The 25,769-nt window shown below is 36.4% G+C and overlaps 1 protein-coding gene and 1 pseudogene across 2 annotated transcripts; one reads left to right on the forward strand and one right to left on the reverse strand.

Moving 5' to 3' along the window:
• Positions 1-7,800: 7,800 nt before the first annotated feature.
• LOC115979966 (putative pentatricopeptide repeat-containing protein At1g12700, mitochondrial) lies at positions 7,801-9,954 on the forward strand. 2 transcript variants are annotated; one of them, XM_031102096.1, is made up of 2 exons: positions 7,803-8,028; positions 8,424-9,954. In XM_031102096.1, the coding sequence occupies exon 2, from the start codon at positions 8,559-8,561 to the stop codon at positions 9,825-9,827; it is 1,269 nt and encodes a 422-aa protein (XP_030957956.1). In that variant the 5' UTR covers positions 7,803-8,028; positions 8,424-8,558; the 3' UTR covers positions 9,828-9,954. The 2 variants fall into 2 exon arrangements, with proteins under 2 accessions (XP_030957955.1, XP_030957956.1); XM_031102095.1 differs by having other exon boundaries at positions 7,801-9,954.
• A 2,957-nt stretch (positions 9,955-12,911) lies between these two features.
• Positions 12,912-24,288, reverse strand: LOC115980392 (annotated as a pseudogene).
• Between the last annotated feature and the right edge of the window lie 1,481 nt (positions 24,289-25,769).

Below are 25,769 nucleotides of genomic sequence, written 5' to 3' on the forward strand. Positions count from 1 at the left end.
TACATCATAATTTTTATAAAATAATATAAAATATATAAATTAATTAAAGAAAAATTTTAGGAGGGAAAAAGGTAAAATAAATAATTTATTAATAATTTATATTTAGTTTTTTTTAATGAAAATTTATATTTAGTTTTTTTTAGAAGAAAAGTTATATTTAGAGTGTTTAACTTTTTATCAATAAAACTACAAATTCTATAAGTTTATAATAAAAGACTATGGATATTTACCTTTGGTGATTACATGAGTCATGGGATTTGAGGTTACTTCAGATTCCTTTGTCGTTGGGGCTAAAAATATTCCTTTCTCGTTTATAGGAACTCAGTAACGGGACCAGTATGTAAGTGGGCATTGAGAAACACCAAAAATGGGGACTACCTGAGCTAATGATAGAGGTAAGAAAACTTTCCGGCCAAGTCCCATTAATTGATCATAACGATATCGTGGAAATGCTGCCCGGACCCATCTATATATATAATAATAGGTAAAGCAGAGAGAAAATCCAATTAATTTCAAATTGGAATTCAATTAGAGTCTAATTTTGCGTCATGTATCTCATCTAATATAAATTTTAGAATTTTGTGCCAAGTGAGTTAATTTAGTGTAAAAATTGACTTTCAAATAGAGTTTAATTTTGCGCCACGTGTTCCATCTAATCTAAATTTTTAAATTTTTGTGCCAAATTAGTTAATTTAGTGTAGAAAATGAGGAGTCCAATATAATAAACCACAAAAAACATAATCATATAACTAAAAAAAATTCAAATTTATAAGTCATATATATATATATTAATAGGTAAAATTGAGAGAAAACTGAATTAGAATTTGAAATTATAATCCAATTTTCTGCCATGTGTCTAAATTTATGTGGAAATTACACCATAATTATCCACTTAATCTTGTGCCATGTGTCTACTTAAGTTTTTTAATCTTAGTGTCAATTGAGATAATAAGTGCAAAATACTAAGAATCTAATATTAATGAACTATAAAATTAAAAAAAAAAAACACATATACTCAATAAAAATCACCACATGTTTCTCAAAAAATAAATAAAATAAAAATCATCATATAACAAAAATCACCACACGTTCTATCTTATTAAAAATTAGAAAATAATTATCATAAGTAGTATTAAATTTAGGTAAGAATTTTCATAGGTAACTAATTACGTTTACTTTAAAAAATATTTTGATTAATTATCTATATTTTATGATAAAAAGTGTATTTAATTTTAGGCAAAAATGCAAAACTGACCCTCTAACTTTCAGCCTTTTTCATTTCAGTCCTTTAACTTTCAGTTTTGTCATTTCAGTTCTCTAACTTTTAATTTTTATCAATGTGGTATTCCGTTAGAGTTCAGTTAGCTGCTATTGTTAAGGGTGCTGAAACGACGCCTTTTTTTTTTTTTTTTTTTTTTTTTTTTTTTAATTTCGGAATTAAAAAAAAATCTGGAAAAAAAAAAAAAAAAACATTTTACTTCATCACCTCCACCTCTGGACTCTCCCAACTCGCACTCCTCTTTTTCTTCATCTCCTCAACTCCCACCTCTGGACTCTCCCAACTCGCTTCCTCGACTTAGCTAGTTTTTTTCTGGCGACTCAGTCAAAAATTTTCTCCCACCCCTTTTCCCAGTCCCCATGAGAGTCGCAGAGCTGAAGCATCCCGTTCCTCCAGTTGGTCCAGCTCCACCATTTGTAAAGCGATAACATCACATTGGCCACGCACGTGTCTTGACACGCTGGCGTGCACGGCCTACACTTGGCCCCACTGAGTGAGCTCGGGCTCGAAATTGCAGCCACTGGAAAGCCGTAACAGGATGGCAGAAATGAGTATTTCCAGTCAGACACAATGCAGAAAGGGAGGCGTTTGGCGAGGTAAGGGACGCTGAGGGTGCTGAGTTGGGACTTGAACGATGTCTACGAGTTGAGTTGGTGGTACTCGGCCGAGTCGAGCTTCGGGATTAGCTCTAATTCTCAGTCGGTCGTTGAGTCCGTCGTTCCCCTTACATATTTTTTATTTTTATTTTTTATATATACAGATTTTTCTTACTTTCTTTTAATTTCTAAATTTAAAAAAAAAAAAAAAAAAAAAAAAAAAAAAAAAAAATGGCATCAGCTAACTGAGCTTTAACAGAATACCACATTGACAAAAATTAAAAGTTAGAGGACTGAAATAACAAAACTGAAAGTTAAAGAACTGGAATGAAAAAGGCTGAAAGTTAGAGAGTCAGTTTTGCATTTTTGCCTTAATTTTAAATGTATTTATATGTATGCATGAATGCTTGTGTTACAAGCTTTAAAAAAAATTAATTTGACTAATTATTTATATTTTTATAATAAAAATTTTGTTTAATTTTAAATGCATCCATGCGTTTGCATAGGGTTATATGCTAGTATATATAAAAATAGAAACAGAATCACCTTGATACTAAACCATCCCACTATTTTAGCCCACAGATTAGGTTTATTCCTCGAAGATTCACATTGACTCTACTTATATATCTAATCATCCCCATGAAAATGTTTTTCTTATGAGTTTTTTTTTTTTTTTTTTTTTTTTTTAAGAACAAAGTAGTACTAGTTAGAATTATTTCAACATGCTAAACCACATACCAATGTCTCTATTGTTAAAAATGGGTAAGTATGAAATCGAATTGTAGGGTGAAAAGGTTAAGGTAAGTGTTGTTGATGTTGCTTCTATGGTTGATGCTAAGATAAATGAGTTACAATCTTCATTAAAGGCTTTGCCGAGGCGTGTTGTAGGACTCGATGTTAAGACTGTTCCAGTTGAATCTACTAAGTATAGTGGCAACATTTTGATTCTTTATGTTGGGACTAGTTGCTTGGTCATCCACGTTTTGCTACTTAAACCATTTTCCCTGTTCCCTCTTGCAACAATCTAATTCAATTCGAAAAAAGCAAAATATGTTTTAGTAGTTCTAAAATGATAAAATCTTGAACATATCAATGTCATAATTAAATTACATTAACTAATATCCTATAAGTTTAATAACCCATAACACCACTACAATTGATAATTTCCGTGTGTAAGCATGGGTTACACACTAGTATTAACTAGTATATAGCCCCATGCATATGCATGGGTACAATTAAAACAATCGCTGATACATGATTCAATTCAAATTATACATGGTATTAGCTTACACCTTTTTTAAACCATACATTTTTAAAATATGTAATAGTTTCTTATTATATATATGTGTGTGTGTGTATATATATATATATATATATGTAAAATTTAGAATTTAATTAGATTTAGACTTTTTGGTTTTTGTACCCAATATTTCCCTTACTACAAAATTTAAAAATTTAGATGGACATGCAGCACAAAATTGGATTTCAATTGAATTTGGCCTCTTTGATATTTACACTCGATAATTCACTTGACACAACAATTAAAAATTAGATAAGACACATGGCACAAAATTGAGAATATAATTGGATTTTCTCTAAACTTTGGATTTTAATATATATATATATATATATATATATATATATATATATTAATTACACACATATATGGATTCAAATTATACCTAGTTTAAGAGTTAGACATTTTTTAAGTCATAGATGAGTTTTACTCTCTCTCTCTCTGTGTCTCTCTCTCTGTGTGTCTCTTTTAATTCTTAATTTTAGAATTTTTTACATACACATGATTTTACTCTTTTTTTTTTGTCCTTTCTTTGTTAAGTTTTTTTATGGTTTATTTATATTATAATATTCATCTTTTGCACAGCATTATAACTCACCCAGAACAAAAATTTTAAAAGCTTAGAAAGGACACGTGGCGTAAAATTAGAAAACAATCGAAATCCGATTTAGAATCTAATTGGATTTTCTTAATCTATATATATATATATATATATATTTATATAAAACCGAAGCCTTTGAAACTCTCACAATTTTCCATGTCAGCACAATATTTAAATGAAATTATTTTTGTTTAGGCCAAATTTAACAAAGAGTGAAACTCCATCTCTCTAACAAGTTCAACTTAAACTCAAACTCATCATTTTTTTTAAACAAAATTATTTTTGTTTAATCCAAACTTAACAAAGAGTGAAACTCTATCTTTCTAACAAGTCCAACTTAAACTCAAACTCAAATGTTGATAATTTTTCTTTAATATTTTTGGTCTTTCAGAAGTTTAAAAATCTGAATTGTTGAGTTATTTTTTTGCAGTGTTTGAAATTGTCTGACAAATTTTTTGTATACTATATAATAAAAGTTGGGCTTAAAAGCCGTGGTTGCACCAAGTGGTTGCACCATATTGCAGATTTATTTTTTTAGATTTTTATATTTTTTAAAAAATATATAATTTTTCTTCTTCTATATTTCTAACTTGATAAATATCTTAATTTAATTACAATTCAAATTCTTCATCTGATCCATCTAATCCTTATTTAAAAGAAAAAATTTATATATAAAAGAAGGTAGCACGTGTATTATAAATAAATAAAAACAGCGACGTGTATTATAAAAAAAAAAAAAAAAAAGCAATGTGGGTGGAGTTTGGATCCACGTCCTGCATCTACGTTTTCAGCAATTGTGCGTTTTCTCTTTTTTTTTTTCTTTTTTTTTTTTAAGATCAGCGCCTATGTCACTATTCATTGTCCATGAATAGTGATTTTAGGCTTATGAACAGTAAAAAATAAAGTGAACAGTAATTTTTCACATATTTAAAAATTATTTTGTTACAGTGTTTTCAGTTTTCAGCAAAATAAGTTGTATCCAAACAGGCCTGTAGTGTAATCTAATCCTTCTCAAATTCTTCATCTAATCCATCTAATCCTGATATAAGAAAAAAAAAATAGCAGTGTGTATTATAAAAATTATATATATATATATATAAAAACAGCAACTTAGTATAATCTAATCCCTCTCAAGTTCTTCATCTAATCCATCTAATCTTTATTTATATTTCATAAAAAACAAAAGATAGCAAGTTATTTGCTCATGCCGATTTACCAAAATTGTTTTTGGATAAAGTAAAAAAAACATTGGAAAAAACGTTTTTTTTTTTTTTTTGTCAAAAGAAGCGTTTTTCTCTCTCTTCCTGCAAAACAAATGGATTTTAACAAGAATTAGCTAGACAGGGATAAGACTACACCACCTCTTTTTCTACAATAAATTTTGAATTTAGTTTTTTTTCATGCATATACACAAACATGTAGCATGATTTTTACTTTCAATTTTTACTTTTGATTATATAATTGTAATTCATTTCGTTATTTTTTTTTTTAAATTATACGTTTTATGAGTTTATACTCACAGGACTTAAACTTCAAGTTTTAGTGTCTTCTCTCATGCTTTCAAGGACAAAAATTAAATTATTATGTGAGTCTCTCTACTTCAAAAATTTAAATGTTTAGTAATTTAGAATGTTCTTAATTATTGAATTGATGTTTCCACTTTAATATGATTTCAATTGTTATTTTTGATAGTTTTTAATTATTAAATTCAAGGTTTATCCATTTAAATACATGTGATTAATTGAGCCTTAAAGTTCAATGTATTATTGAAAATCGTTTTATATATATTTTTAGGTATTTCTACCATCTTCCACTCAATTTATATATATATATATATATATATGTGTGTGTGTGTGTGTGTGTGTGCGCGCGCACGCATATTTTATGATACCTTAGTCACACACAATATGCATTTATTATATAACTTAAAAATAAAATATTCATTTATTTTTAAGTAAATTAATAAAAAAAATTTATTTACATACGAATTTTGATTAAACCGTGTATCGCACGGGCATAATGCTAGTTATTTATATAGTCATAGATGAGTTTACTCTCTCTCTCTCTCTAATTTTTTATTTTATTTTTATTTTTGGATATGCACTTGAGTTTATTCTTTTATTATTATTATTGGGTTTTTAATGATTTATTTATATTAGACTATTTGTCCTTTGCACAACATTAACTCACCTATAACAAAAATTTTAAAAACTTAGATAGGACACTAAAGCAAAATTAGACAACAATTGGAATCTAATTTAGAATTAAATTAGATTTTCTCTTAGTTTTGACTTTAATTACATATATAGATTACAATTACACATATATGGTTAAGAAATTAATTGGACAATTTAAAAAATAAAAGGAATTAAATTGAAATTTAGCCTAATAATAATAATAATAAATAAAAAAGAAAGAAAGAAAAAGAAAGAAGAGACGACAGCATATTGAGTTAGAATCGAAAGGTGTCAAAGGAATCAGCAAAACAATGCCAACGGTGTGTGTTTGTTTCCACAACCCAATCTTATATCTCATCTTATTTTACCATCTCAAAAAGCTACTTTATTAATTATACCATACCATTTTACAATTCACCCAACATCCCAAAACTCTATTATTTTACCATCTTATTAAAATATTATTTTTTTAATTTTTTTTTATTATTACTTTTCCAACCGTCATTTTTTTCTTTTCAAAATCAACTATTCCCAGTTTTTTCAAATGCTTGCATTTCCAACGTTCAGCCTGCCAGTTTTTTTTCTTTTCAATTTCAATTAATATTTTTTTCTCTCTCTCTCAATAAATATTAAAAAAAAAAACCCCTATTTCCTCAGTTCTATCATCTCTCTCTCTCTCATCAGTCACCGGTCTCAACGCTCTCTTTTTCTCCCTCTCTCAGATCAGCTCTCTCTTTCTCCCTCTCTCATATCAGCTCTCTCAAACCTTGCTCTGTGTAGATCAACGATGGCTGAGCATGGACCCACCTTGCTCTGTGTAGATCAACAATGGCTGAGCATGGTGGGTCCGTGGAGGTGTCCTTGCTCCGTGTAGATCGGCGGTGGCTGAGCATGGTGGGTCCATAGAGGTGCTGTGGTTTAGGTTCGTTCGTTTGGGTCCGTGGATTTGGTCTGTGGAATGGGTCTAGGTCCGTGTAGATCGGTGGTGGTGGTGGTGCGTTTGCTCATCGGTGGGTTTTTTTTTTGAGATGGGTTTGGTGATTGGTGGTAGTGGGTTGATGGTGTTGCTTTGATTTTGATTTTGATTTTCTTTGAGAGACCGACGGAGCTTCGGTGAATCGGCAGAGGCAGAGGCAGAGGCTTGGTGATTCGGACAGCGACTTGGTGATCGGAGAGAAAAGCGAGGCTTGGTGACAGAGGCTTGGTGATCGGAGAGAAAAGCGAAGCTCGGTGACAGTGAAACGGATTTGGAGATGGGTGAGGGTGAATCGACAGAGGCAGAGGCTTGGTGATTCGGACAGCGGCTTGTTGATCAGAGAGAAAAGCGAGGCTTGGTGATCGGAGAGAAAAGCGAGGCTTGGTGACAGTGAAAACGGATTTGGAGATGGGTGAGGGTGAATCGGCAGAGGCAGAGGCTTGGTGATTCGGATAGCAGCTTGTTGATCGGAGAGAAAAGCGAGGCTTGGTGACAGCGATGGCTTGGTGAGACAGCGGCTTGGTGATCGGAGAGAAAAGCGAGGGAAAGAGAAAAGCTTGATGGCGCGAGAGAGAGCAGAACCTGGTAGTGTAGGAAGAGAGAAAGAGAGAGGTTGAACGGACTGTGTGTTATTAAAATAAATTTTTTTTGGATGGCATAGCGCTACAGTGCGATCTCATATGTGAGATCGCACTGTAGCACTATGCCAAAAAATTTTGGCCGGTCCCCGGTATAGCTATCCAATTGCTGGAGTAATTTGGGCCCAAATGCCAAATATGCTTTACAATATGGCATATGCCATTTGGGCTGCGGATGCTCTACCACTACTCTCTCATTCCTTCTCCTCCTCCTCTATTCTAAAACTAAAACTATATATGTAAAATTCCAGACTTCAAACCCTAAAATACCACTTTGTTTTTTGTATTTCTCTCAGAAATACAGATCATTATCTTTCTTACTCTTACCTTCGAACTCGTCCAGTCGTACTCACTGCTTCGCTCTCCGATTTGCCACTCCACCACCATGATTTCTCCTTTCGAAGCTAAGCCGAAACCAAACCCGACCCGAGTTGGTAGCTAAGACTGTCGTCATTGTGAAATGGGTAAATCAACATCCTCTCTTCTTTTTATATGCAATCGTTTGATTATTAGAGTAAGCCTTCCATTTCGTGCTTTTACTTCTCATTATTGTTCTACTATTAGAGAAAATGTGAAAACCCCATATTAGAATCGGAATCAGTTTTTGAAATCTGTGAGACATCACTGCAAATCTGGAACCTTTAAGAATCTTGATCATGCCTTAGACCTGTTTGATATAATGCTTCACATGCACCCTTTGCCTTTCATTGGAGATTTTACTCTATTTTTGGGTGCCATTGCAAGAATGAAGCATTACTCTGTAGTTGTTACTCTAATTAAACGAATGGAATCATTCAGAATCTCTCCCAATGTTTATACTCTCAATGTTTTGATTAATTGCTTCTGCCATCTGAACCAGGTCGATTTTGGTTTCTCTATCATCGCAACAATTTTGAAACTTGGCTATAAGCCAGACTGTATAACTCTAACCACTCTTGCCAAAGGCCTCTGTCTTAAAGGTAATATTTCTGGAGCTGTGAGGTTGGTAGAGGAAATGGAGAACAAAGGGTACCAACCTAATGTAATTACTTGTGGGACGATAGTAAACGGTCTGTGTAAGAATGGCCAAACTGGTGTGGCTATTAAGTTGCTCAGGATGCTTGAAAAAAGGAATTTTGAACAAAATGTGGTGCGTTATAGCACGGTCATTGACAGTTTATGTAAGGACAAATTGGTAACAGAGGCTTTGAACCTTTTATCTGAAATGATGAGTAAAGGCATTCAGCCAAATGTTGTCACTTACAGTTGCATAATTCAAGGACTATGCAATTCTGGCCGGTGGAGGGAGGCTGCTACCTTTTTGAATGAGATGCTTCAAAGGAAGATCATGCCAAATGTGCGAACCTTCAACATATTGGTGGACACACTTTGCAAGAAAGGGATGTTGACTGAGGCAAAAGAAGTTTTTGAAGTGATGATTCAAAGAGGCACTAAGCTTGACAAAGTCACTTACAATTCTTTGATTGATGGTTATTGTTTGCAAAACCAAATGGATGAGGCAGTTAAGGCATTTAATATGATGGTTGAGAAGGGTTGTTCACCTGATGTGTTTAGTTATAACATATTGATCAATGGATATTGCAAAAGTAAAAAAATTGACGAGGCAATGCGTCTGTTTCATGAAATGTCCAACAAGGGAATGATTCCTAATGTAGTGACTTACAACACTCTTATAGGTGGGTTATGTCAAGTGGAGAGAGTCCTAACTGCACTAGAGCTATTCAATACAATGCGAGCTTGTGGCCAACATCCAGATCCCCAAACCTATGCCATCTTGTTAGATGGCTTTTTTAAGAATAGACGAATTGCTGAGGCAATGGCATTATTTCAGGAGATGGAAGACAAAAGGCTGGACTGTGATATTGTGATATACAACATCTTGATTGATGGTTTTTGCAATGTTGGGGAACTTACAACTGCAAGAGAAATCTTTAGTGGCCTTCCTGCAAAAGGATTGAAACCTAATGTTTGGACTTACACTATAATGATCAAAAGATTTTGCAAGAATGGACTAGTTGTTGAAGCGAGTGAGCTGCTTGAGAAAATGGATGGCAAAGGTTGTTCACCTAACGATCACACATATAACTCAATAATTCAAGGGTTATTGCAAAATGGTGAGACATCAAAGGCAACGAAATATCTCAAAATGATGGTTGACAAGGGATTTTCAGCAAATGCGACCACTGCAACCATGTTTATTGACTTGCTGTCATCAAATCAAGTAGATGAAAATATTCAAGAATTGCTTCTGAAGTTCGTGTGAAGGTTTTTTAGGTTCTCAAGATCAAGGACAACATTCATATTTAACCAATCACAAGTCATTATGTGAGTGATGTATATTTGCTTCCAATAAAATTTAATACTTTTTATGAGATGGTATTTCTTTCCAATTCTGTGCACAAGATTGTTTGTTCCTTTTACCTGTCCGATCTTTTGTTGCGATTTTGTTGTGCACTCATTTTGTTGCATTAAACCCTTTCTCATGGATAGGTGTTTCAAAATTTTTCTAATGTATAGTTAATGCGAAATATCATACCCCTTATATAGGTATGCACTCCCTAAACCAGCCCCAAAATTATTAAACCCTTAGTGATTAGGTCTGCACCAAGTTAGTTCTTGAACCAGTTTCAGTTTTACAAAAGTAGTCTGGTTGTAATTTGCTTATCAAATTTAGTTTTAAAGTAGGTTATGAGTGCTTGTAAGTTAAACTATTGTTTTAAAACCACAATAGATTGAGCTATTAGACTTATGAAATATCAATTAGTTTAAGTTACTGTCGCTTTCACTTTCATACCTTTTAGTTATCTTTTTCTAAAAGGCATGATCTATTTTGTGTCCAACCATCATAATTTTGATGTCCTGTTTGCGCTTACTACGATTTGAGTGTTACTAGAGATTCTTGAACCTTTATTCATATGAGTGTGTGAAGGATAGTTGTTTTAAAGTAAGAGTTCCATTATTAGTACATTTTATTTATTTATTTTCATGACGTGGAACCTCACCAAGGCAGGGCTCTTTGGACCCAGCCCTAGGTAGTAAATTTAGTTATTTTTATATAACACAGGGATGACAGTGAAACAAATAGTATAATTAGTTTGGCACTATGGTTGCTTCATGACTCCCTCCCATTAGATAAAGCTATCTCTATATTGGAGTAAACTTATTTTTTTACTTGTACTGTATGTAATCATATCAACATATTGACTAATTTTTTTTGATAGATAATCAGAGAACTGTTATTAATGAGAAAAAATGAAAAGTACAAGTAGTTCATGATGATGAACAACAAGAAACAGAAGAAATAAACAACAAAACAAAAGAAAAGATAAGGAAATCAGAAAGATAATCTAAGGGAAAACATAAACTCTGAAAGAGACGAAGAATCAGTAAAGTCCCAACAACGAGGCCACTCAAAAAGACTGTGCTGGCATAAAACCTTTAACTCATCCAACGTCTTCTCCATGTTCTCAAAGGAGCGACGATTTTGTTCCAACCAAACAATCCACATTAAGCACCCTGGAATCAAATTCCAAATATCTGAGTTATACTTACCAAGCCACTGATGCTAGCAAGATAACAATCCCATCGTCGATCTTGGCATAACCCAATGTATACCAAAAGCTTGAAGCATGAAGGACCATAAGGTATGTGTAACAGGACAATGAAGCAGAAGATAGTCTACCAACTCCCTATCACCACAACACATACAACACCAATTTACCAAAGGGCGACCCCTAAGCATGAGATTATCCAAAGTGAGAATCTGATCGTGTGCAGCTGTCCACAAGAAGAAGGCCACTCACGTAGGAATCTTTGGTTTCCATAAACCCTTCCAAGGAAACAAAAAATTCGGAGTACCCTGAATTGTTTGGTAATAAGATTGGGTATCAAACTTACGATCCCCTTTGAGGCACCAACAAAGAGTATCCCTCCTAACCCCTCGAGGAATACGAGGATGGATAAGCTGAAGTAGAGAGTGAGATGCAGCTAGCTCCCAATCTTCAAAAGCTCTAAAAAACCTTAAGTCCCACACTCTGAAAGTACCTCCTTCCGGAGTCCACAAAACCTCAGAGATGCATGCATCCTTGGCAGCTGAACAGACATAGAGCTCAGGATAGAGATCTTTTAGGGTATTATCTCCAATCCACCTATCATGCCAGAAGCGGATACGGGTGCCTTCACCCACTACAAAAGACAAATGCTTATAAAAACTCTTCCACCGTTCATGAATGCTTCTCCAAAGACCACATCCATGAGTCCTCCTGCACACTTTCGTACACCACCCCCCTTGACCCTCACCATATTTTATGGAGATAACTTTCTGCCAAAGATGGGTAACTTCATGCCCAAAATGCCACAACCATTTCCTTAATAAAGCTTGATTAAACGACGCCACACTTCTTATCCCCAAACCCAATTTAACAGGTAAACACACCCTTTCCCAAGTCACCAAAGGATATTTGAAACTCCCCTCAGAAGACCCCCAAAGGAAATTCCTCTGAATAAGATCCATTTTAGCAGCCATAGCTTTAGGAATAGTGAAGAGAGATAGAAAGTACGTTAGAAGACTTGAAAGAGTACTCCTTAGTAATGTGAACCTACCACCCTTAGATAAATAGAGACGCTTCCACCCTGAAAGTTTCTTTTCCATCTTCTCCAAAATAGGATTCCAAATCGAAACTGTCTTAAAAGAAGTTCCCAATAGTGTACCCAAATATTTCATAGGCAAACTCCCTGCTCTACATTGAAGAATACTAGCCAATTCAACTAGATTATTGACCTCCCTAACAGGGACAATCTCACTTTTCCCAACATTAACCTTCAAACCCGTAAACGCCTGAAAACAAGACATCACCAACCTTATGGACAACAACTGATCCCTAGAGGCATCACAAAATAAGATAGTATCATTTGCAAACAACAAATGAGAAATCCGCACACCAACAGAATTCACTGCTCCCACATGAAAACCCCGAATAAGGTTATTCTCCTCTGTCTTCTTCAAAATTCTGCTTAAAACCTCCATTATCAAGAGAACAAAGGAGGGGGATAATGGGACACCTTGTCTCAACCCACGAGAACTTCCAAAGAAACCTTCAGTTGATCCATTAACCAGGACTGAAAAACGGACAGAAGTAACACAAGCCTTAATCCACCCCCTCCATTTCAACCCAAAATCCATCCGGTCCAACAAGTAAAACAAGGCCTTCTAGTTAACATGGTCATATGCTTTTTCAATATCAAGCTTGCAAACCACCCCCAGTAACTGGCTCTTCAGCCTACTATCCAGACACTCGTTAGCAATGAGCACTGAATCCAGAATTTGCCTTCCACCAACAAAAGAATTCTAAGTCTCGAAGATGAGATTATCCAAAACCGCCCTCAACCTGTTCGCCAACACCTTGGACAACAACTTGTACACACTGCCCACCAAACTGATAGGGCGGAAGTCCTTAATGTTAACAACATTACACTTCTTAGGGATTAAAGTGAGAAACGAAGCATTCAAGGACCGTTCAAACACAGAGTTCCGATGAAAAAAATCAAAAAAATCCATGACATCCTTTTCCACAACACTCCAACAATTATGAGAGAAAGCCATGGTGAAACCATCAGGACCTGGAGTTTTATCACCCTCCATCTCTCTTAAGACCTGGATAACTTCCTCCTTCGTGAACTCCTTCTCTAAGGACAATCTCTCCTCCTCCATAATACAAGCAAAATCTAAACCATCCATAGAAGGGCGCCCCAAATCAGTTTCCTTATACAGCCCCTGATAGAAGAGAACTAACTGAGAGCGCACCTCCGTCTCATCCTCAAAAAGAACACCATCCACCTCGATCCTCTTAATTTGATTAGCACTAGGTTGTTTGTTGCTATTCTAGTTTTGTTATCTTTCCTTGGAACCATGTTGAACACTAGTGTTATAAATTTGAACTTATTTTTGTGAGAATTATCTTGAACTTCAGTTGATGCAACATTGTGAACATGCAATTAGTTTTATGTATTTGTGAAATGATAGAATAATTTGTTTGGAATTGGTTATGCTCATGGTGCTCGTGATAGGTCAATTGAATATCAGCGAAAGACCATTGATACTAGTAGATTTTCCTTAGTAGTTAATATTAGAGATCATCTTCTTTCTACTACCATTAATATTCTGACCTTCGATGGATTTGATATACCTACAATCCCCCCGTTACTATTACTTGCCTCATATGTAGCGCTTTCTTTTCTCACCAAATTTGTCATTATAGTTAGTCTAAATTGAAGAAAATTTTGAACAACTCAAACCTTCATTCTATTATGCTCTGGCTTAAAGCTTTGAGTTTGGTTTGTAAAGCAGGTGATCTAACAAACAGGAAAACCATAGAACCTTTGTTATCTTCAATTTTCAAATACCAGATTATCCTTAAAGAATTATGAAAAGAAATACAAACACAGCTCTATCATATATGCTACGAAGACAGAGAGCAAAGAAACCACACAAAGAATTACAAAAGTCAAATTGATTCAGTATAAAAAGTTCAATCCATTTACAGCCATAAGCATATAAGCTACCATAGGAATGCAAATGAGGGATTCAAATCCTTAAACCACATTTGCAAGCAGGATAAGGAAGAACATGGAATTTTTTTCAACTTTATTTATAGTGATGGTATATAAACAGATGCTATACAGCTGACTAATATAAAGCAATCACTATGATTAATGAAATACAGAGAGAGGTGGGCATTAAATTTGAGTTGCTCTTTTCCATCTGATCTGAAAATTATCTGGAATACCAACCAAAATCTGAGGTTGATTTCTGGGACAGGAAATCTAGATGGGATTGCTGGTCTGTTCTCTTGCAGGCCATCAGTAAATTTACAATCTCAATGACTTTGGAGACTAAGGTCTTCAATCCTATCCTGATTATAAACAAAATTTCTTTCCTTTCAACGATACCCTATTTCATCACTCATCTTTCTCAGCAAACCACAAATACATCCTTCAGTGACCACCTTCGTCTCTCGCTTTTAGCAGGGGGATTGATGACAGCTCTCTCAGAATTGGCAAAACAATAACCAATCACAATCTCCCTCCTTTGTCGAGCTCGTAAGAGTATCTCATAGAAACTCAATTCCTTCCCTTCACGAAGATAGAGATCTGCTTGTCTTATATGCATCTCATTCCCCTAATAAAAGCCAAAACACTTATGATTGATTAAATAGGTAACTCTCTGCGTGTGTGTGTGTATTGATAGGTAAACAAAGTAAAGTATGCAACCCATTTACGTGGATAGTATTACTAAGGCATGGACCCCTGAAACACTAGCCAAAAGCATGTGTTAACACCCAATCAATATATTCACACCTAATGTTCCTATTTTCCCACCCCCTTTTTTTTTGCATTTTCTTCCGTTTCAAAGATTTAGATGCATATTCACATATTATAAAGTTCTCTCAATTGAAAGAGGAGGGATTAGGGATTGTTCAAAATTGACAATTACGCCAACAAGCTTCTGGCCTCCCATGGTGTTTGTTGTCCAAATGAATCCATAACATTTTTGTTTCTCAATTTTGGTATACTTGATAACACCACGAAAGAAAAACAGGCACAGATATCTTACAGCTCAAAGAGAAAGCAACTGATAAAACCATATGGAATAGAGATACGAAAAGGAAAAATATAATGTTGCAACTAACAAAGGCTACAAGAACATCAAAGAAAGATTATTGTTCAACTGGAATTTCTGCAGGCTTCTTGAGGATATTAAAATAAGGGTCTGGTTAATGTATGCCATTTCTAAGAGGAACTTCTCTATCACTATAGGAACTCCATTAACTTATGCTCACAAAAGAATCAGCCCCCCAAAGGAACAAACTTTTAAGGAATTTTAACACCAGAAATTTGTCATACAACCTGGGCAGTGGCACAAATTTGGTCAGCTGTGGAAACAATCTGGCGTCTCAATTATTTGTGGCCTTTGACAAGTGTTTTTGTACATATTAAACATACAGATTTATGTGCACGAGGATCCACATGTGAACAATTTAAAAAGTTTCATGTGCATTCATTGCAAGCTTTCTATATGTTGTGTGTGCATATCTCATTATATCATCAGAAGAAGACTACCTCCCCAGCAAAGAGCTCTTCTAATACATCATTTATTTGTCGATCCTCTGCAACCATGGCCAGTGCCATGCTGACAAGCTCATTTGATAAAACATAATCGCTGATCTTAGACATGGATAATAAATTTTTTGTCCTTGGATCCAGAATTTCACTGATTATAACTGATTTATCTGAAGCTTGCTGCATATCTCCTATCCAAGACCCTTGTGAGAAGCTTCCTCTATGAACTTGAGTGTCTTTGAATGGGAGACGTTTTGCCTGGAAAAAAAAAATTGCTCAGAATTGATGAAAGGGTGAGAGATGAATCATAACTCAATCTCATTGGCAAGCACTGTGATATACTGTCTAACACTAATCTCAATAGTGCAACAAAGAAAGAAGCATCTATTTCAAATCCTGGCCTACTCTTAGTCTCAAATTATGGACAAAGGAAAGCGAGCCAACATTATCCAACAAATTCTATACAAGTATTGGAAAAAGGTTATAGAATATTTGAAATCTAATTTGATTCTTGAGTCCATTGTTGGTCTAGAAATAATGCCAAAACATCCAAAGTATAGAAAGCATTGAGATGGGTGATATTAGGAACAAAATTTGATTAGCTAAGTTCAAAGCTGATGGATAAGCAGACAAGTATAAGTGGAATTGATCATCATAATCAGAATAACTCATTACTAAAATGGAACACTCTAATAGGAAATATTAAAGTAGAAGAAATAATGCAAAAGAGGTAACGATTTTATTAAGGTTCACAAAGGTCCATTAGAAGATCAAATTTTAAGGAAACTACCTGAGTGTCACGAATTAATAGTAATGTGGCAATAGATCTGGAATCGGCTTGAATAGCAGAATCTTCCACAGATTCATCAGCCAGAATCAAGATCTGTAAAGACCAGAAACTACATCAAAATATTGTAAACCTAATTTATGATTCTCACAGCCTGATTTACTGCATTAAGAAGGTAAAATTATGGCACTGTTCAGGAGAGGTATGCCGTAGACCACTGACATGGTTACATTAATCCAATGAGTTCTTTCCCAGGGGAGATCCTGTTGGTGGTGCCAATACTTCCACAAGAATCGCAAGTCCTCAATCTCATTAACTATGAAAATTGTTCCTGAATGCCACCCTAGTGCAAATGTTTATTAAGGAGAAGCTAAAATTTAATGCTACTTACTGAATCAAAAGATTGCAAGGGAAGGCTTTCTAAATGACACCGTATTACAACATTTCCCTCGCGATGAACCAAGGATATATTCACCAATCGGTTTATGTCAAGTCCACCATCAGTAAGCTTCTTCTCCCTCTCCTTTTCAAGAACATCATTGAACATCCAAAGCTCTGAACCAAGTGCTAGAAACGCATCCAATACATTAAAACATTTATGAATAAATGAAAGCTGAGTATTTCAATTGTTCTACTGTATCTCCAAAGTAGATATAGCAAGTGAAGACAGGGAAAGCTAGTAAAAACTAATTTACAAGTGTCCTGTTTACGAAGATTAAAATAAATAAAAAATTAAAAAGAAAAAAATGTTTTTGACATGATTACCACCATTTCATTTATACCAAGAACTGCGCCCAAGAAGTATTGGGAGCATGATTGCAGATTTTGTGTTACACTACCATAATCATATCCTCCATATCTCGTCCCCAACCACATAAAAGTATCTTTTCTGTAGATTTTGGAACAAAAAAATCTTTGGGTAGACTTCCTTTCCAAGCCTGCAGCATTCAGGCGAAAAGATGGAATTAGGGGCTTCAGTAGAAAAAACTTACGACAATCATATCATCAATGTCCCTCCTCCATCCACAATGTAGAATCTTCTATGACTTTCTTGCTGGTCGGGCAATGTTTTTGAATGATGCTTCTTTGACCTGAACGATCAGATTGATCATACTTTTGTAAGTTTTAATTATGGTATGCCTCATTCACTTAAACTCCATGGTAGGCATCATTCCAATGTGCACAAATTAGAAGATCTTATATTTATTTATATTAGTTTGATTGGCCTAACTGTGACTTGTTAACTTTAATTTAACAGGAAAACACAAATCATGCTCTCGTATTAGATTGAAGTTATGACTTCACCCTCCACCAGTTGTCAGTTACGAGAGAGATGTCATTTGGTCCCAAAAACATTACATTTATTCCATTTCCTCCTGTATTTAGTTTGTCAAATCATATTTAGTACAATGGAAATGACTACCTTTGCATTAACAATGGGCACCATCGTCAAAGTATAGTTATTTATACAATAAACAATCAAGGCATACATAGGTTGACAGATCTGACAGCATTGCACACCACTTAAGACTTAAGAGATCAAGTTGGGACAACCCACATGATTATAAAATTTAATTGGTCAAGTAAATGGGTTTGTTTAAAACTTCAAGTGCATTCAACAGCTCTTTATTTCCTATTAGGTGGTAGACCTTTCTAATTTGATTAGGTTATTGTGATGGTATAAGCATTGGCACCTCAATTTTATGGAATATAACAACAAAAACGGACAAATTTTTTTTTTAATTGGTATGTTACACACACATCTAGTGGGTTTTGAACTCAAAACCTTACCCGCAGTCAACTCTTGCAAAAAGAGGAAGTGCCATTTGAACTAGAGCTCATTGGCAACAAACAAACATGCACAACATATAAATGGTAAAACCTCTTAGTGAAGCTACAATTATATTGTTGCAATATTTATCTTTCTTGCATGTACACTGAACATTTATGTCTAGGAAATCCTTTTTAGAGGAAAAGATCAGCCAATAACCAAAGACTGAAGTTTATGAGGAAGAAATAGTTTTTTTAATCGATATAATTTGAACCTAACATCTAGCCAAATGCAAGTAACACTCAAATTCTCAATGAAAAAATATTAGCAAAGCTGTTCTAGTGCAGTCCAATGGACAATTTCATTTGAACACTAGAAAAGCATATAGTTCAATACAATAGAAATACTGCAATATGCTGAAGCAGATCTGTATTTCTCCAAGAGATATTGATCATTGGCTTCTTGTAATGTTGACTACTAAATCACTATATAGCCTATATTTGCTCCTAGCCAAGTCATAGAAATGTTTTCCTACTTCAGACAGTTACTTTTTTCTAAGTCTATTTGTTGCTTCCTTTCCCTTTTCAATCGAAGGGTCTGAATATCACCTGATGTGGACAAAAAGTAATCAAAGCATTTCTTTTTCTTGTGTGCGTGTGCATGGTAAGTGGAGTGAACTAAGTCTCCCACAACGAAATACCTCAACTATGCCACTAAACAAAAAAAATTAAAACAAACTAGCAGAATATCAAGCAATTTATTTGAAATCTATATGTTCCAAGGAAAATGTAAGCACCGTAGGCAGTGCTGCTGGAGAATAGGTGTCATCATCCTCAACTATCACAAGAACTTCATCGCCTTCTTGTAGGACATAGGAATCCTCCAGATTAAGAACAATATTACCACCATATGATGCAACCTTGACTCCACAAGGAATGGCATCAGGAAAACTAATTAAGACATCCTCAAATTGCATGCCATCCAACTGGGCCATCTCTTGATGTAGAACTCACAATTTTCAAGCCCAAGAATATCTTCCGAGATCTGCCACAGACAACAACCCATCAAGGGAAAAAAGTACAGACATCCCATACAAGTAATTAAATGAATCTTATTATAGCACTTAATTTGCATAATATGATGATACAGGGCAGTAAAAGAAACTCAGATAACTAGTAATATAAAAAAGAAATACTAAATTTGTTAATGGATATTGTGTTTTGTTATGGGCTTTAGGCCCAACTGCTTTACTTGTACTACACTTTACTTGTACCGCACACTTATGCCTCCTATATAAGGCACTGATGTATATTCTTTCATTCAAGAAATACAATACAATCTTCCAGTATTTCTAACATGGTATCAGAGCCACTGCTCTGACCTTTTCTTAGCAGTCTTGTCTTTATTGGTGTTACTCCACTCTCAACATCGCTTCCGCCATCACAACAGTCGCTGTAGCCTCTCGCCGTTGAACCTCCGACATCTTCCATCGTTGTCTTCGGGTTCCGGACCTGCAGCCGCTGTCGTTGAGGAGTCCAACACCGCACAGATCACTGCACGTGTCATTCCGCCGCGAATATTGCTCCGATCAAATTTCTGGAGATATCAATGAGATCGTCTTGAAACGATCTACACGTCGGTGAAAGACCCGCCGTCATCGGAGCTTCCACGCGCCCTCACGCGCCGCCTGAAGTTTCTGCGTAATCGCACCACGCGCTCCACGCGCCACACGCGCCGCCTAAGTTCAAGCTGACGTCACCCGTGACGTCATCTGCTCCACGTCAGCCCTAGCTGCGTCAGCATCCAGTCATCTGCTGACGTCAGCGCCACGTCATCTTGGTGACGTCATCTGCTGACCGTTGACCCGACGTTGACTTTGACCGAACGTTGACTTTTTTCCTAGGTTGAATTTTTTTTGCAGTCCAGGTGCTCCTTACCCAGTTTTTCGCATAGATTTCATTTTTACAGTCCATTTCTGCATATTTTGCTTCTAAATGGAAAATAAGGACAGGTCTTCTTCTTGTTACAATAATCGTCGCCGACAATCCAGCAAACGTTTTTGCAATTTTTGCAAACGTTTTGGCCACAATATTGAGACTTGCTATCGTCGCAACAAATCAGCTGTTTCAATTTCTGCTGCTACTGTTGCTAACACTGAGAGTGTCCAACCAATGGCTCCTATCTCTGCACAGTCTAGGTCTTCAGAACGCACTTTCACCATGTCCACAGATGACCTTAAAAATATCATCGCCAATGTCATTCGTATGGTTGGTAATGCATCTTACTCCTCTTCTCTCTCAGCTTTATCTGGTATGTCTCCCTCCTTTTGGCTTATGGATTCCGCTTGTTGCAATCACATGATACCTCACTCGTCCTTATTCTCTAAACTCAAACCTGCACCACACCCTCTTAATATTCGCACAGCAAATGGTTCCACAATGTCTAGTCATAATATCGGTTCTGTTTCGACTTCTAACCTTTCGGTTCCTGGGGTCTTTAATGTTCCTGACCTTTCTTACAATTTATTTTCTGTGGGACAATTAGCTGAGTTGGGTTATCGCATTATATTTGATTATTCTGGGTGTATTGTGCAGGATCCGAGGACGGGACAGGAACTTGGGACCGGTCCCAGAGTTGGGTGTATGTTTCCCGTGGACAACCTTCGTCTTCCACTTGTTGCTCCTGTTTCTGTTGCTGCAGCTGCTGCAGTTTCTTCAATTCCTTCCCTTGCTCTTTGGCATGCTCGTCTTGGTCATGCATCTTCCTCTCGGGTACAACAATTGGCTTTTAGAGGTTTGTTAGGTTCAGTGTCTACAGAAAATTTTGATTGTGTCTCATGTCAGTTAGGAAAACAACCAGCTTTACCTTTCAATTCTAGTGAATCAATATCCACTGATATCTTTGACCTTATTCATTCTGATGTTTGGGGGCCTTCTTCGGTCTCTAGTATTGGTGGATCTCGATATTTTGTTGTCTTTGTTGATGATTATTCCCGCTATAGCTGGATTTTTCATATGAAACATCGCTCTGAATTATTGCAAGTGTATTCTAATTTTGCAAAAATGGTTGAAACTCAATTTTCCAAACGTATCAAAATTTTTAATGCTCTTGAGTACACTCAATATGCTTTCCAAGCTGTTTTGCATTCCTATGGCACTGTTCATCATCTAACTTGTCCAGGTACCTCTTAACAAAATGGTAGAGCCGAACGAAAACTTCGTCATATTCTTGACACTGTTCGTGCTCTCCTTCTCTCTGCCAAAGTTCCTGCTCCTTTTTGGGGCGAAGCTGCTCTTCATGCTGTTCATGCTATTAATCGCATTCCAAGTCCTGTTATCCACAATCAAACTCCATATGAGCGCCTTTTTGAGTCACCTCCAGATTATCGCCACCTTCGCTCCTTTGGTTCAGTTTGTTTTGTTCTTCTTCAGCCACATGAGCATAACAAACTTGAGCCTCGGTCAAGGCTTTGTTGTTTTCTTGGCTATGGTGAAACTCAAAAGGGGTATCGGTGTTATGATCCTGTCTCTCATCGTCTTCGTGTCTCCCGCAATGTTGTATTTTGGGAACATCGCTCCTTTGTCGAGCTCTCTCACTTCCGTGCCTCCCTATCTTCCTCCTCTATCTTAGATCTTTTTCCAGATGAGGTACATATTCCTCCTGTAGTTGCTCCTGATCCTACTGTAGTTGCTCCTGATTCCCCTGTAGACTTCTCTGTCCAACCACCAGATATCCTTGATCCTTTTCCTAGTTCACCATTTAATGAACAGGTGGAAGATGAACAGGTTGAAGACGAGCTACCCAACCCTGAGCTTGGGTCCCCTGCTCATGCTCCGCCTAACGATCATGCACAAGACATTCCACCTTGTCACTCAACTCGAGTAAGATCCATTCTTACACATTTACTTGACTATCATTGTTACACTTCCCTTGCTACACTGCACGAGCCTCACACCTATCGTGAGGCTTCTACTGATCCTTTATGGCAGATTGCAATGAAAGAGGAGCTTGATGCATTATCTAAAAACCATACTTGGGACTTGGTGACTCTCCCCCCTGGGAAGTTTGTGGTTGGTTGTAAGTGGATCTATAAGATTAAGACTCGCTCTGATGGGTCCATTGAGCGCTACAAAACTCGTCTTGTTGCAAAAGGTTTTACACAGGAGTATGGGATTGATTATGAAGAGACTTTTGCTCCGGTTGCTCGTATCTCATCTGTTCGTGCCCTCTTAGCTGTTGCTGCTGCCAGAAAATGGGACCTTTTTCAGATGGATGTCAAAAATGCATTCCTTAATGGAAATTTAAGTGAAGAAGTTTACATGCAACCTCCTCCTGGTCTCTCTGTTGAATCAAACAAGGTTTGTCACCTTCGACGTGCACTTTATGGCCTTAAACAAGCTCCACGAGCTTGGTTTGCCAAATTCAGCTCTACTATCTCTCGCTTGGGTTACATGGCCAGTCATTATGATTCTGCCTTATTTCTTCGTCGCACTGACAAAGGCACTATTTTACTTCTCCTGTATGTGGATGATATGATCATAACTGGTGATGACCTTAATGGCATTCAAGAACTCAAGGTTTTTCTCAATCAGCAGTTTGAGATGAAAGATCTTGGACATCTCAGCTACTTCTTGGGTCTTGAAATCACTCATTCTACAGATGGACTTTATATTACTCAAGCCAAGTATGCTTCTGAACTATTGTCTCGAGCTGGACTCACTGATAGCAAGACTGTTGACACTCCAGTTAAGCTTAATGCGCATCTGACTCCCACAGGAGGGAAACCATTGTCTAATCCTTCTCTTTACAGACGATTGGTTGGCAGCCTAGTTTATCTCACAGTCACTCGTCCAGACATCTTCTATGCTGTTCATCAGGTGAGCCAGTATCTATCTACTCCACGATCTACTCACTATGCTGCTGTTCTGCGCATTCTTCGATACTTGAAGGGCACTCTCTTCCATGGCCTTTTCTACTCAGCTCAGTCTCCTCTTGTACTCCGTGCATTCTCTGATGCTGATTGGGCAGGGGATCCCACTGACCGCAGGTCCACTACAGGTTATTGCTTTCTCCTTGGTTCTTCTTTAATTTCTTGGCGAAGTAAGAAACAAACCTTTGTGGCCCGCTCCAGTACTGAAGTAGAATATCGTGCCCTTGCTGATACTACATCTGAGCTCCTTTGGCTACGATGGCTTCTTACGGATTTAGGTGTGTCTACATCCTCTGCCACTCCCCTTTATTGTGATAACCAGAGTGCCATTCATATTGCTCACAATGATGTCTTCCATGAACGGACTAAACACATCGAGATTGATTGTCATTTTATCCGGTATCATCTTGTCCATGGTGCTCTGAAACTTTTCTCCGTCTCCTCCAAAGATCAACTTGCAGATATCTTCACCAAGTCACTTCCTAAGGGTCGCACTCGTGATTTGGTTGACAACCTCAAGCTGGTCTCACATCCACCTTGAGTTTGAGGGGGGCTGTTAATGTATATTGTGTTTTGTTATGGGCTTTAGGCCCAACTGCTTTACTTGTACTACACTTTACTTGTACCGCACACTTATGCCTCCTATATAAGGCACTGATGTATATTCTTTCATTCAAGAAATACAATACAATCTTCCAGTATTTCTAACAAAATTAACATTAGGAAACTATCAAAATAATGTTAAAGGGTATAGAGTAAAGGAAATTAACCTGTGCAAGTCCTGGCCGCCGAGCACATTGAATCATCAAACGACCAATTAAATCATGAGCCACAACAGTTTGTACAAGATCTCCGCCAACAGGTTTAACAAGGTCCTCGTTGTCAAGATCACTAAGTTCCACAACCATGTGTCCTCTAAGCCCTTCCTTAACTCCGATTAGACTTAAAACTGTTCTAAGTGCACGAGCATCACTCTGTATCAGATCAAATGTGAGTTAATAGCAATTTAACCTTATCTCATATCAACCATTAAAAATATCAATGTTGTCACTCATGAAGACCCGGTCAGCATTTCCATCTTCAGCAAGGACAATGATAAGAGAATAGTTGATATCAAAATATTACTTGAGAAGATCGAAAAGTCTACCTTGCAACACTACTCCTTGTTGCGATCTTAAAAAAAAATTAATATTAAAGGCACAAGGGAGGGAGGATCTAAACGAATAATTGATGTTACAATCTTGAGGAAGGGAAGAATTTAAGAAAAAGTGATGTTAAAGGTGCGGGGGTTAAAGGTGCAGGGGAGATAACTGCCGCTAGAAGTGAGATAAGGTCAGCGGCTAATCTTGGTGAAGTTGGAGCAAGCGAACATGCCGGAGATGGTGATGGGGTTGATGCTATAACAGGTGGAAGCAACCATGGCAGTGAAGCTGGTGGAAGAGTGGAAAGTGGAGGCAGGTTTGGGGGTGATGGTGGAGGGGGAGGTGAGGGCAAAGGCCGAGGTGACCACGAAGGCTAATAGCGTTTGATAGCATGGTGATTAACCCAAACCTATTGCTAAACCTTTGTACGTATTATTAGCTTTATTAGCATTTGCAAAAAAAACCAAACATCGTAGTCTCCTTTCAAGCAAAAGCGAAGCCATAAAATGTTCAATCCAACTGCTTTATTTGATTGCATTCGTTGGGGCATTGGGCTTTTAGTTGTATTCATTGGGATATTGGGCTTTTAGTTGTATGTAGATATTGCTGCGGAGTTATTGAAAGAAAGAAAAAAAAAAATGTGGCTGTGAATTTGTAATAAAGTGCGTGTAAGCCTTAGAATGTGTTCAAAGAAAAGTTAGCTCAATTTTGATATGTTTTTCAGTTTATATACAGTTTACTTAGTTGGTAATTGCATTTATAGATTTTTGCATAAACTGTATACCAAATTTCAAATTCACATGGCAATATAGCATAGCAAAATATTTCTAATTTTACGTGTTTAAAATTAAAATGGTGTCTTCAGCAAAAAAAAAAAAAAAAAAAAAAAAAAAAAAAAAAAAAATTTGGTGTGGGAAATGCTTTGCGACAAGAAGGACTTTAGGAGACTTTAACATTATAACTCACTTCAGTCCATCTTGGTCCACTTCGGTCCATTCATTCCATTACAGTTCAATTCAGTCCATTATGATCCACTTCGGTCCATTCAGTGCCTTATGGTACACTTTGGTCCATTATGGTCTATTCAGTCCAATTCAGTTTATTATGTTCCACTTCGGTCCATTCTGTCAATTACGGTCCACTTCGGCTCATTTCTATCCACGTTGGTCCATATTAGTCCACTTCAGACCATTACAGTCCAATTTAGTCCATTCAAAACACTTCACTTCATTCGGTAAACTGCAGTCCATTTAGTTCACTTCGGTCCACGTTGGTCCATTTGATCCACTTTGATTTATTTTCATTTCAATCAATTTTGTGAGTTTTAAATAAAGTCAATTTCATGAGTTTCTAGATCTATGATGTGGTAAATCTTGTCCAAAAAAAAAAACTTGTCTTGTTTAGAATGAAGAGGATTCCTTTTCTATTCATTATCGGGGCTATCAATTTCCCCCTCC

The sequence above is a fragment of the Quercus lobata genome, chromosome 3 (assembly GCF_001633185.2).
Source record: "Quercus lobata isolate SW786 chromosome 3, ValleyOak3.0 Primary Assembly, whole genome shotgun sequence".
NCBI lineage: Eukaryota > Viridiplantae > Streptophyta > Magnoliopsida > Fagales > Fagaceae > Quercus > Quercus lobata.